Source organism: Hypanus sabinus, chromosome 24 (assembly GCF_030144855.1).
Source record: "Hypanus sabinus isolate sHypSab1 chromosome 24, sHypSab1.hap1, whole genome shotgun sequence".
Classification (NCBI taxonomy): domain Eukaryota; kingdom Metazoa; phylum Chordata; class Chondrichthyes; order Myliobatiformes; family Dasyatidae; genus Hypanus; species Hypanus sabinus.
This window is the reverse complement of record NC_082729.1, coordinates 16,317,459-16,331,970: the sequence shown is the minus strand read 5'-3', so window position 1 is coordinate 16,331,970 and position 14,512 is coordinate 16,317,459. Positions and strand designations below refer to the sequence as shown.

General features: G+C 38.7%; 1 protein-coding gene across 1 annotated transcript in view; it reads left to right on the top strand.

The window, feature by feature from the left end:
• LOC132380499 (cAMP-dependent protein kinase inhibitor alpha-like) overlaps window positions 1-14,512 on the top strand; it is a 51,120-nt gene that overhangs the window by 24,357 nt on the left and 12,251 nt on the right. Inside the window, exon 2 of the mRNA XM_059949355.1 lies at window positions 4,124-4,292. Coding sequence (XP_059805338.1) covers window positions 4,124-4,292 — 169 coding nt within the window. The remainder of the gene's footprint in view (window positions 1-4,123; window positions 4,293-14,512) is intronic.

The following is a 14,512-nucleotide window of genomic DNA, read 5'->3' as shown; positions in this document are numbered from 1 at the left end:
CCTCCACAGCCGCCTGTGGCAACGAATTTCACAGATACATCAGTATCTGGCTAAAGAAATTCCTCCTTATCTCCATCCTAAAAGGACAGCCCTCTATTCTGTGGTTGTGTCCTCTGGTTATACTCACCCACCCTAGAACACATCCTCTCCTTATCCACTTTCAGCATTCAATAGGTTTCAATGAGATCCCCCCTCATTCTTCTGAATTCTGACGAGCACAGGCCCCAGGGTCATCAAATGCTCCTCGCATGACAAGCCTTTCAATCCTGGAATCATTTCCATGAACCTCCTTTGAACCCACGCCAACGTCAGCACATCCTTTCTCAGATCACAGGCCCAAAACTGCTCTCAGTAATCCAAGTGAGGCCTCACCAGTGCCTTAAACAGCCTCGGCGTTAGATCCGTTCTAGTGGACCAGATGCATTCTAGTCCACTCAAAATGAATGCTAACATCACACATGCCTTCCTCACCACTGAGTCAACTTTGGTGGAGACGCATCTCCTCCCCGTCATTAGTGCTTCCATCCCATCATCAGTTCCCCGTTTTGCCTTCTATGAGATCGATATTTGCTTTTGCTACTCTATTTCCTTCGCACAATTAAAAAACATTACTACTGCCTTTTGTATTTTTGGCAAGTGTACTCACTTTACATTTTCTCCCACTTTCCAATTTGTTTGTTTCTGCCGGCTGCTCGGGATTACAGCTCTGCATTGCGGTTGTGCTTTCCAACTAGCATCATTACCACTTTGGTTATCCACAAGTGCATCATTTTCCTCATCATTTGATCGACAATTGAATTATTGAGCATTGTTTATCATCATTCCTGCTAATCTAATTTCTCAATCTGTTTAACTCATGGAACTGTGTAGCGGTTACTTTAAAGTAAACCAAAACTGCTCAGAGGCTGAGCACTGTCTGACACACTCCTCAAGTAATAAAGTTCTAAGCTGAAGTACATTCGATCCTTTATTCAGAAACCAGCAACGATGAGCAATCTTGTATCAATAAAAAATAAACCTTAAGACACAATGAAGTAAGCAGTCTGAGCGCATTCAAACGCACTGAAGCGTTAGCGATCTTCGTGTACTTAAACGTTAGTGTTAAGCGATAAGCGCTCACCAATGATTCTGCATTTGAAAGGCTTGTCATATGAGGAGCGTTTGATGCCTCTGGGCCTCTGCTCACTGGAGTTCAGAAGAATGAGGGGTGACCTCATTGAAACCTTTCGAATGTTGAAAGGCCTCGACAGAGTGGAGAGGATGGTTCCTGTGGTGGGTGACTCTAAGACCAGAGGACGGCCTCAGAATAGAGGGGCGCACTTTGAGAATGGAGATAAGGAGGAATTTCTTTATCCGCGGAGCGGTGAATCTGTGAAATTCGTTGCCGCAGGTGGCTGCGGAGGCCAATTCATTGGATATATTTAAGGTTGATAGATAGGTTCTTGATTAGCCAGGGCATGAAGTGATGTGGGGAGAAGGCAGGAGATTGGGGCTGAGCAGGAAGATGGATCAGCCATGAGGAAATGGGCCAAATGGCCTAATTCTGCTCCTATCTCTCACTGTCTAACAAAAAATATCATTCTGGCTGCCTCTGGTTCCAACCTCAACTAAAACTGACTAAAGACAAAGTGTAAATACGTTAACTATATTCTTTGCTTCTACCGTGCCCCAACCCACGTGACCAATTACCTGTAATAAACATGCAACAGAAAATACAATGTAGACAGACAGAAAGTAGATACAAGGCTCCCACAAAATGCTTTAGTTTAATTTCCTGATGGTGGTTATGGAATTTAATTCGATGCTCACAAATAAGGCAAAATGGTCAGATTGTAATCATGCTTCCCAAATAATCCTTGAGTGAATAGTAAATACTTATACACTGCCTTGTTTAGCCTGATTTAATGGGGATGTTACATTGTTCACACTACTGGATAGAATATCTGGGTAAGACGTTCCCTGATTATCAAATGTGGTTAATAATAAACAAAAATTCAGAATGAGAATCAATCTTTTTGGACTCAAACATTTCCATTTCGACCTGCTGATCATTACAATAAGACACAGGAGCAGAATTATTCCATCTGGCCCACTGAGTCTGCTCCGCCATTCAATCATGGCTGATCCTATTTTTCTTAATCTCCTCCTCAACTCCAATTCCCGACCTTCTCCCCGTAACCTTTGAGATGCCATGTCCATTCAAGAACCTGTCTATCTCTGTCAATGACCTGGGCTCCACAGCTGCTCGTGGCAACAAATCCCACAAATTCACCACCCTCTGGCTAAAGAAATTTTCTCCACATCTCTGTTTTGAAAGGGCGCCCCTCTCTCCTGAGGCTGTGCCCTAGACTTGTCCTGGACTCACATCTACTCTGTCTAGGCCTTTCAACATTTGAAAGGTTTCAATGAGATCCCCCCTCATCCTTCTAAATTCCAGCGAGTACAGATAATCGTATGATAACCCTTCCATTCCCGGAATCATCCTGGTGAATCTTCTCTGGACCCTCTGCAATGCCAGCACATATTTTATAAGACAAGGGCCCCTAAACTGTTCACAATACTCAAGGTGAGGCCTCACCAGTGCCTTATAAAGCCTCAGCATCACATCCTTGCTCTTGTAATCTAGACGTCTTGAAATGAATGCTAACATGGCATTTGCCTTCCTCACCACCGACTCAACCTGCAAGTTAACCTTCAGGGTGTTCTTCACAAGGACTTGGGTCCCTCTGCATCTCAGATTCCTGGATTTTCTCCCCATTTAGAGAATTCCCTTCAGATTTTTTCCCCTCTTATCTTTGCTGTTACGGTCTGGAATGATTGTACCAGCAAACACAAGTGATTTGCAGTGTGACGCCCACGGATGCTAATAAAATACTTTTTTAACCCTAGTTAGTGATCCGCTCTTCCTTAAACTGTCACTGGCCAAGTCGTGTAGGTAAAGTAACTGTGGAATGTAAGAAAAAGAGTGAGCCCACATTTACAACGTCAGATGGCAGCTCGTTCCACACTCCCACCACTCTTGAGTGAAGAAGTTCCCCCTAAACCTTTCCCCTTTCACCCTAAAGCCATGTCCTCTCGTTTTTATCTTTCCTAATCTAAGTGGAAAGAGCCTACACTCATCTACTCTTAGTTAGTAACCTGTGTCCAAAATAGCTCCTGCATTTTGAAAGCAGAAAGAGCAAGATGCAGCGTTTTGCCAAGGAAAGGTCAGCGCCTTTAAGCCGTTTTATTTCCTTCATCGTAAATCCTTCGGGCAAGGCATACTTCGGCTGGGATCAGCAGTAATGTCACATAAGAGAATTTATTACTTCAAGGAAAGTCTCTCCTAACTGACTGTGTAAATCATTTGGACTTTTGCAATACTACTTTAAAGAACTGTGTTCGCATTTCTTGTTTAAGAACTGTTCGAGCTGCCGTATAGCAGCTGACTTCCGGTTAAGTTAGTCGTTTGTTTACTTTTGGGTTTTTTATAGCAGTGTTTAATAAATGTTTTATTTGTTATAAAAACCCTGTCTCAATTATATATTCATTGTTGCTGGATCATAACACCCCCAGTAACACATTATTTTGCCACAGATCCAGCACCTGCAGTTTCATGTCTGCCTTTTACTTTGTGACTATTTTAAGACCATAAGACGTAGGAGAAGAACTGGGCCATTCAGCCCATTGTGTTTACTCTGTCATTCCATCATGGCTAATTTACTATCCCTTTAAACCCTATTCTCCTGCCTTCTTCATGTAACCTTTGACACTCTGACCAATCAAGAACCTATCAACCTCTGTTTTAAATATACCCAATGACTTAGCCATCACAGCCATCTGTGGCAATGAATTCCACAGATTCACCCCGCTCTGGCTAAAATAATTGGTCCTCATCTCTGGACTTCCTCACTACAGGAAACATCCTCTTTATGCCCACTCTATCTAAGCCTTTCAATATTCGATAAGATTCAATAAGATGCCCCCTCAATCTTCTAAACTCCAAATGAGTACAGACCCAGAGCTGCTCTATTTTCTCTGCAATTAACCTTCCTACTTTTGCCTCCAAGGTACTTTGTTCTGTTAAAGACACCAAAAGTGATGGTTGTTTAAATACTAACATCGCTTTGTTATCCTTTTCCAGCTGGTGCTACAGAACCACACTACAATGACGGAGGTGGAGCCCGTACTGGATTTTGCTACGTCGGGGCGGACAGGCCGAAGAAACGCTTTGCCTGACATCCTCGGCTCACCTGCGGGGGTCAGTCCGTCAGAACTCCCCATGAAACTGGCAGAGTTATCCATAAATGCAGGTATGCCGATAATCCCGTGCTGTTTTCGGAGCACGGGAATTTTAAGTCGCCATGAGCACCAACAGATAACTATTTTAAATGAAAGCTCAATTGTTCAAGCAGAACAGATACCTCATCAAAACAGGGTGAACACAGAGGAGCAGAATAAATCTTGTTCACGATAGGTTTCTTGAATTATCTCTCCATTTACTTCTGTACCATTAAGCTTATATCACAGACCATCCCGAGGTAAGAAAAATAGAGGGCTATAGGTAAGCCTAGGTAGTTCAAAGGTAAGGACATGCACAGCTTTGTGGGCCAAAGGGCCTATATTGTGCTGTAGGTTTTCTATGTTTCTAAACAGGCTGCATATTTATAGATGTCTAGAAGTTGATTTTTTTTTACTGTAAGTCAGAAAGTGCGCAAAAGTCAGTGAATATTCTAATGACTGGCTTCAAAAGCACACAAGATTGATAAGAAAGAATTAAATTACTAAAAAAAACTGGAAGGAGGAAGCAATATAGAGAAAGGAAAGGATATAGGGAGAAGGAAGGGAGGGGTAACACGAGGGGGAGCTTCTTTACTCAGAGAGTGGTAGCTATGTGGAACAAGCTTCCAGTAGAAGTGGTAGAGGCAGGTTCGATTTTGTCATTTAAAAAAAAGTTGGATAGATATATGGACAGGAAAGGAATGGAGGGTTATGGGCTGAGTGCAGGTACATGGGACTAGGTGAGAGTAAGCGTTCGGCACGGACTAGAAGGACCGAGATGGCCTGTTTCCGGTGTTACGAACCCCGTAACTGGGTTACTTACCAGCAAAGATAGAGACGTCCGTTGAAGTCTGATGATACTATTTTTAACTGTATTAATTAGTAAAAATACACAAAAATAATATCAATGCAAATATACAGATAATATACGTCGACAATACTAAATCTAAAAGTGCGGGTATAATAATAATCAATAAGAAATAAGCTCTATCGTTGTCTAGGGAATAATGAATTGTCCGATGGAAATATATAGTTCGTTCAGTTCATACAGGCTGCAGCCGTTGGGGGCCACTGTGTTGCAATTGTTGGAAAGAGAGAGAGATTAGGAAAATAACTTGCCGGCTTTCCTTTATGATTTCGATCCGTCAGGAGTCTCGTTGTCATGGCGGTTCAATTGTGACCTCTCCTTTAGCTAAACCGTTCTTCTGTGATAAGCCCGCCACCCTGGCAAGGGAGGACGCACACGAGCCCCCACCGGCTTTCGCTATCAAACGCTGTCACGGGATTTCTAGCGTTTCTCCTGGTGCGTCTAAAGGGGTTGTTCTCCAGACCCTCTTTTATCCTTACTCATGGGGTCTCAGATGTCAATCAGGTTGGGATGATGCAATCCCTCAACCAGACCACTCTGGTTGTCCCCTGAGGGGTTTCAATGAATAGTACAGTACTCAATACACAATTCCGTCTCCAAGAGACAATGGCCGTTATCAGTGTCACTGAGGTCAGGACACATTCCAAACCTTGTGTATTCTGGACGCCTCTCTCTCTCATTTCCTGGGTCCCAGACCCGAATTAATAGCGATCTTGCGATTCTCACAAAGGAGAAAGGACTTTGTACCCTTCGGCCCCTCAGAGTTGCGTCACATTCGTAACACCGTGCTGTAATTGTTATATGGTTATATGGATATACAGGGTAGGAGGGGGAGAGAGGGATAGAGGGACAGAGAGAGAGAGAGAGAGAGAGAGAGAGAGAGAGAGAGATCATAAAGGGAGAAATATACGGAGAGAATGAGAGAATTCATTCTTCATTGAAGAAATTTTGGCACGTTTGTCTGACTTTTAACCTCAATAATAATTTGGGAACTCATTGGCAAATAGGGAGAATCCACAAATTGGGATGATCTGTATGAATTAGAGGCATAAAGTTATTCATATTCTTGAGTTGCAGTACACTCAAGTGGTTTAATGATGGTATTACTGCTAAAACTTCTTTTTCTCAACATTTCTCCAGGCACTGTTGCAGGGTGTAGTTTAATAGACAATAGGTGTCCGCTGATAGTCTATTCTTGTTAGATGAGCTACAAGAGGTATAGTTTCTATACTTAGCGCATTCTCACCTATCACATATTAGAAGAATTGGCCTTGATTCTGCTGATTAGACCATGGTGATATAATTTCAGACAACTGCCTTTGCCTCATATCCTTCTCTACGTTTGGCTAATGTCAACAGCAGGAAATTGTATATTTTTATTGTGCCAATTACATACTAAAATGTCTCACAGTACTTTGTAAGAACGTTGAATGTTCGATTTATGAGAAGGGGAATAATTGTAAACCAAATTGTTGCTCTGTCAGAGCCAGTGTAAATCGTGAAGCATGTAATCGAGAGTCAGGTTTATTGCTGCTGATTTCAGTTGTGAAATTTGTTGTTTTGTGGCAGCAGTACAGTGAGGACAGAACAAATTACTACAATAAACATAAACGCACGGGATTAGCGAGGTAATGTTCATGAGCTCCTGGGCCATTCTTAGATTGAGTCGGCAGCTCCTCAGGTGTGTTGGTTGTCAATGCAAACAACGCATTTCACCGTATGTTGTACGTGCAGGAAATAAATTAATCTGAATCTGTCAAAATATATATATAGCATTGAAGGAATAAACACAACAGACTCTGAAAATCCAAAGCAACACAGACACACACAGAATGCTAGAGGAACTCAGTAGGTCAGGCAGCACCAACGGAGAGGAATAAAGAGTGGACTTTTTTGGTCCAGACGTTTCATCAGAAGAGGGTGTGTCCCAAATGGAGAGGATTCATCATTAGGAACCCCCATTACCTAGGTCATGGCCTTGTTTTCTTTGTGGACCGTCAGTAAGGAGATACAGGAGTCTGAAGGCACATTGCGGAACAGCTTCTTCCGCTCTGCCATCCGATTTTGAAATGGATATTGAACTCAATGATGCTACCTCAATACATTTTTAGTTCCTATTTTATCACTACTTATGTAGATTCTCTATTATATATATATATATTTACTGTAATTTACTATAATTCCGTTTTTCTTCTGTTATGTACTGCTGCTGCAGAACAAGTTTCGGCACATATGCTAGTGATATTAAATCTGATTCTTCCTTTTTGAGGATGCCCTCAGGTACAAAGGTCCAGGTTTTGAAGCTTGTGGTTTAGTACTATCAAATTGTAGCTGGGATGACTTTTTAAATTGAGGGAGTGAAGAAGGGGGGCCAAGAGTTCTTTGGAAAGGCGGCACCTAATTAGTTCACACAGGCAGATAATATTGGCTGGGCTGTTCAGTAATAGATTTAGATATTGTGTGCCCACATAGAGAGGCTGGACTGTTCCTGTGCAATGACTCACCTTGAGAGATGTTTGTACTTTGATCATTGCTCATGTCAGAAAATAGCAAATGTATGTCTGGACGTGCTACATGTTGACATTTCATTGAGCTGCAGCGTACTCAAGTGTTCAGGGATGGTATTACAGTTATCACCGCTTTTTCTTTTTCCCTCCGTTTTTTTTCTAACACTGACTTTTGCAGTGTGCTGTTTAATGGATATTAAGCGCCCACTGCTCCTTGGTCCATCCTCGAGAGACGAGCTAAGAGAGGGATCATACCAGGACAGTTTCTGGACTTGCTAAATTCTCTTCTGTAATATGTTTCAAGAATAAACTATTTAATCCCTCAAATCTGCTTTCACATGCAGTGAGACCAGAATCAGGATCACAATGATCTGAAATAGGCCCATACCGACCAAAGTGCTATCCTGAACTAATCTGATTTGCCCCATACCCCTCTAAACCAGGGATTCCCAACCTCTTTTATGCCACGGGCGTCTACCATTAACCAACGGTCTGTGGACCCCAGACTGGGAACCCCTGTTCGAATGTTTTCCTATCCTTATGATTAATTGAACTGCCTGAGCCAAACATAAAAGGACATGAGGCAAAACTTGCCTTTGCTGTTCTGAGGAAGGGTCTCAGCCCGAAACATCAACTGTTTGCTGAGTTCCTCCTGCATTTTATGTGTTCCTTTCTCGTGTTTATGAAAAACTTATGTATTTATACTGTGGCAGTTAATAGTAATAGATCTTCAGATGGTTCACTGGAACATCAAACATTGTTTAGTTGGGTTATTAAAAATACTAATAGATCCACAGATGTTAGACAAAGGAATCAAAGATTCAAAGCACACTTAGTATCATAAAACCATAGAACCATAGAACATTACAGCACAGAAACCAGCCTTTTGGCCCTTCTTGGCTGTGCCGAACCATTTTTCTGCCTAGTCCCACTGACCTGCACCTGGCCCATATCCCTCCATACACCTCTCATCCATGTACCTGTCCAAGTTTTTCTTAAATGTTAAAAGTGAGCCCACATTTACCACTTCATCTGGCAGCTCATTCCATACTCCCACCACTCTCTGCGTGAAGAAACCGCCCCCCCTAATGTTCCCTTTAAACTTTTCCCCCTTCACCCTTAACCCATGCCCTCTGGGTTTTTTTCACTCAGTGGAAAAAGTCTTGCATTCACTCTAACTATACCCATCATCATTTTATATACCTCTATCAAATCTCCTCTCATTCTTCTATGCTCCAGGGAATAAAGTCCTAACCTATTCAACCTTCCTCTGTAACTCAATTTCTGAAGTCCCGGCAGCATGTAAACCTTTTCTGCACTCTTTCAACCTTATTAATATCCTTCCTGTAATTTGGTGACCAAAACTGCACACAATACTCCAAATTTGGCCTCACCCATGCCTTACACAACCTCACCACAACATTCCAACTCCTATAATCAAACTATGTGTATCATACACCTTGAAATTTGCTTACAGGAAGACACAATCTTAAGAGTTTTGAAAAGAGCAGGCATTTTAATCTGAGGAAGGAAAGAAGGCTGGCCAAGAGTGCTTTGGAAAAGTAATGCTTAATAGATAAGGCCATGAGACATAAGATCAGAATTCAGCCACTCAGCCCATTGAATCTGCTCTACCATTCCATCAGGACTGATTTATTAAACCTCTCAACCCCATTGCCACCTTTGGCAATGAATTCCACAGCTTCACCACCCTCTGGCTAAAGAAATTCCTTCTCATCTCTGTTCTATAGTGTGATGTTTGGTAACTCCAGAAACTAACCGAAATAAAAACGCTGGAGCTGGAATGTGATATGTCTGCTTCATATGCCCTCACATATGACGTAGTGGCATAATAACATATGCCATTCACGTACTCTGTACAACCCATAATGAATTATGTAAAAAAATAAAGAATGCTTAATCAAACAGTTCATTTACAATATTGTTCAAATATTACTGAAATAGCAAATACACTATACTCCTCCTGGCTTAGCAATAAACTCCAACTCTATATAACCATATAACAATCACAGCACGGAAACAGGCCATCTCGGCCTTCCTAGTCCGTGCCAAACTCTTAATCTCACCTAGTCCCACCAACCCGCACTCAGCCCATAACCCTCCACTCCTTTCCTGTCCATATACCTATCCAATTTTACCTTAAATGACACAACTGAACTGGCCTCTACAACTTCTACAGGAAGCTCATTCCACACAGCTATCACTCTCTGAGTAAAGAAATTCCCCCTCGTGTTTCCCTTAAACTTTTGCCCCCTAACTCTCAAATCATGTCCTCTCGTTTGAATCTCCCCTACTCTCAATGGAAACAGCCTATTCACGTCAACTCTATCTATACCTCTCAAAATTGTAAATACCTCGATCAAATCCCCCCTCAACCTTCTACGCTCCAATGAATAGAGACCTAACTTGTTCAACCTTTCTCTGTAACTTAAGTGCTGAAACCCAGGTAACATCCTAGTAAATCGTCTCTGCACTCTCTCTAATTTATTGATATCTTTCCTATAATTCGGTGACCAGAACTGTACACAATATTCTAAATTTGGCCTTACCAATGCCTTGTACAATTTTAACATTACATCCCAACTTCTGTACTCAATGCTCTGATTTATAAAGGCCAGCGTTCCAAAAGCCTTCTTCACCACCCTATCTACGTGAGACTCCACCTTCAGGGAACTATGCACAGTTATTCCTAGATCTCTCTGTTCCACTGCATTCCTCAATGCCCTACCATTTACCTTGTATGTTCTATTTGGATTATTCCTGCCAAAATGTAGAACCTCACACTTCTCAGCATTAAACTCCATCTGCCAACGTTCAGCCCATTCTTCTAACCAGCATAAATCTCCCTGCAAGCTTTGAAAACCCACCTCATTATCCACAACACCTCCTACCTTAGTATCATCGGCATACTTACTAATCCAATTTACCACCCCATCATCCAGATCATTTATGTATATTACAAACAACATTGGGCCCAAAACAGATCCCTGAGGCACCCCGCTAGTCACTGGCCTCCATCCCGATAAACAATTATCCACCACTACTCTCTGGCATCTCCCATCTAGCTACTGTTGAATCCATTTTATTATTCCAGCATTAATACCTAACGACTGAACCTTCTTAACTAACCTTCCATGTGGAACTTTGTCAAAGACCTTGCTGAAGTCCATATAGACTATATCCACTGCCTTACCCTCGTCAACATTCCTCGTAACTTCTTCAAAAAATTCAATAAGGTTTGTCAAACATGACCTTCCACGCACAAATCCATGCTGGCTACTCCTAATCAGATCCTGTCTATCCAGATAATTATAAATACTATCTCTAAGAATACTTTCCATTAATTTACCCACCACTGATGTCAAACTGACTGGTCTATAATTGCTAGGCTTACTTCTAGAACCCTTTTTAAACAATGGAATCACATGAGCAATACGCCAATCCTCCGGCACAATCCCCGTTTCTAATGACATCTGAAAGATCTCCGTCAGAGCTCCTGCTATCTCTACACAAACTTCCCTCAAGGTCCTGGGGAATATCCTGTCAGGACCTGGAGATTTATCCACTTTTAAAATTCTTAAAAGTGCCAGTACTTCCACCTCTTTAATTATCATAGGTTCCATAACTTCCTTACTTGTTTCCCACGCCTTACACAATTCAATATCCTTCTCCTTAGTGAATACCGAATACATATAGAATACATCTCAACTCACATATGTAACATATTGCTCTCTAGACATTATATAATATAAAATATACATACAATACAACTACTATATTGATATCATCAGCATAGTAAACTAAATTGTCTCATTGAGGCCTAAAGATTTAGTTGCTGTGGAAGATTTCTTACTTTTATCTATTTATTTATTTATTAAATTTTATAAGATTACAAAGAATAAATGTAATTAAAAAAATGAAAAATGATATTGATCCTCCCCCCTCCCCTTAACCCTTATCTAAAGAAAGAAAAAAAAAGAAAGAAGAAAAAAAAGATTGCCTGGATATCGGAGGATCCCCACATGCTCCAAGGAGTTCAAAATAATTTTAATATTTATTTTTACTTTCCCCAATTACTTTATAATTTTATCTTCAAAGGACCTATATATTTAATCCCATCTTTTGTAGGTATGGGAGCGAAATTTTCAAAAATATATCATATTCATTTCTTAGATTCTACGTAATTTTTTCAAGTGGAATACAACTATATATTTCATTATTCCAATGATCCATAGTTAAATATAAATCAGATTTCCAAGTAACTGTGATAACTTTTTTAGCTACTGCCAATGCAATTTTTATAAATTTTTTCTGATACTTATTCATTTTAGGTTTCGGTATTATCCCTTCAATATCTCCTAATAAAAATAACATTGGACTATGTGGGAGTTGTACTCCAGTAATTTGTTCCAATAAAAGTCTTAGATTTATCCATAATGGTTGAATTTTAAAACAAGACCAAGTAGAATGTAAAAAAGTACCAATTTCTTGATTACATCGAAAACATTGGTCAGACATATTTGAACTTAATCTATTTATTTTCTGTGGTGTTATATATAATTGATGTAAAAAATTATATTGTATTAATCTAAGTCAAACATTTATCATACTATCAGAACAACTTTTTCCATCAATTTTAACATTCAAATCAGATTACCATTTTTGTCTTGATTTATGAATTCCTGATTCAATTGTCTGTTTTTGAAACAAATTGTACATACAAGATGTAAATTTTTTAATTTTTCCTTTTTGAATTAATATTTCTATTTCACTAGGTTTCGGCATCAACATTATTTGGCCCAGCTTTTCTCGTAAATCAGCCTTTAATTGAAAATAACAGAAAAGAGTGTTGTTTGATATTTTATATTTATTTTTTAATTGACCCAAACAACATCAATATACCCCCTTCAAAACAATCACCTATTTATTTAATCTCCTTTTGGAACCAATTATGTAAAAGTTTATTATCCATTGTGAAAGGAATAAGCCTATTTTGAATTAAAGTTCTTTTTGCTAATAAAGATTTCTTTATCTCATCATCCATATTTACCTTATTCCATAAATCAATCAAGTGTCTTAATATAGGGGATTCTTTTTTTTCCAGTATCCATTTGGATTCCCATTTATATATAAAATCTTCTGGTATGTTTTCTCCTATCTTATCTAATTCTATTCTAATCCATGCCGGGTTTTTTTCAGCAATAAATCTAAGTTGATTTGCTTTATAATAATTCTTAAAATTTGGAAGTTGTAACCCTCCTAACTCAAATTTACACGTCAATTTTTCCAATGATATTCTTGACATCTTTCCTTTCCAAAGAAATTTCCTTACATATTTATTCAGTTCTTGAAAAAACTTCTGAGGTAATTGTATAGGTAAAGTTTGGAATAAATATTGCAATCTAGGAAATATATTCATTTTTACAGCATTAACTCTACCTATTAGTGTTATTGGTAACATCATCCATTTATCAAGATCCTCTTTTATTTTTTTTAATAATGGCAAATAATTTTGTTTATATAAATTTTTATCAACTCTAATACCTAAATATTTTATCCCATTTATTGACCATCGAAATTGAGTTACTAATCGACATTGATTATAATTTCCTTTGGTAAGGGGTAAAATGTCACTTTTATCCCAATTTACTTTATACCCTGATACTTTCCCATATTCTTCCAATCTAAAAGATAATCTTTGCAAAGATTGCAATGGGTTTGTTAAATAAATCAAAACATCATCAGTAAATAAATTAATCTTATATTCTTCTGGATTAACTCTAAAGCCCCCAATGTCTGAATCTGTTCTAATTAATTCAGCTAATGGTTCTATTGCCAACACAAATAAAGCAGGTGATAATGGGCAGCCTTGTCTAGTTGACCTCGTTAAGCAAAATGGTGTTGAAATCTGACCATTTGTAACTACTTTAGCTTGAGGATTAGTATTTAAAGTTTTAATCCATTGTATAAAAGATTTTCCTAACTCATATTTTTCCAATACCTTAAATAAAAAATCCCATTCCAATCTATCAAATGCTTTTTCTGCATCCAAAGCAACTGCCACACTCATTTCCTCTCTTTTTTGTGCCAAATGAATTATACTAAGTAACTGGGTTATATTATCCATTGATTGTCTGTTTTTAATAAAACCGGTTTGATCCACATGTATTAATTTTGGTAAATATTTAGATATTCTATTAGATTAAATTTTTGCTATTATTTTATAATCTGTATTCAACAAAGAAATAGGTCTGTATGATGTTGGTTTTAAAGGATCTCTATCTTTTTTTGGCAATACAGTTATGATCGCTGTTAAAAAAGATTGTGGGAGTTAATGCATTCTTTCCACTTGATATATTAATTCCATAAAAGGAGGAATTAATAAATCTTTAAATTTTTTATAAAATTCAGGAGGAAAACCATCTTCTCCTGGGGATTTATTACTCTGAAGTGATTCTGAAGCTTCTTCAACCTCTTTTAATGTAAAGGGCATATCTAATCCTTTCTGTTCTTCCAAATTTAATTTTGGAAGGGTTATTTGTGATAAAAATTTATCTATCTCAGCAATCTTATTTTGTGATTCTGATTGATATAGCTCAGTATAAATTTTTTTTAAAGTTTCATTAATTTCTAAAGGTTTATAAGTAACCTTATTTACACTTGTTCTAATTGCATTTATTGTTTTAGAAGCCTGTTCTGTTTTCAACTGCCAAGCAAGAATCCTATGTGATCTTTCACCTAATTCATAATATTTCTGTTTAGTTCTCATAATTACTTTTTCTGTATGATATGTCTGGAGTGTATTATATTCTAATTTTTATTAACAAGTTGTCTTCGTTTTTCTTCTGTCATATAT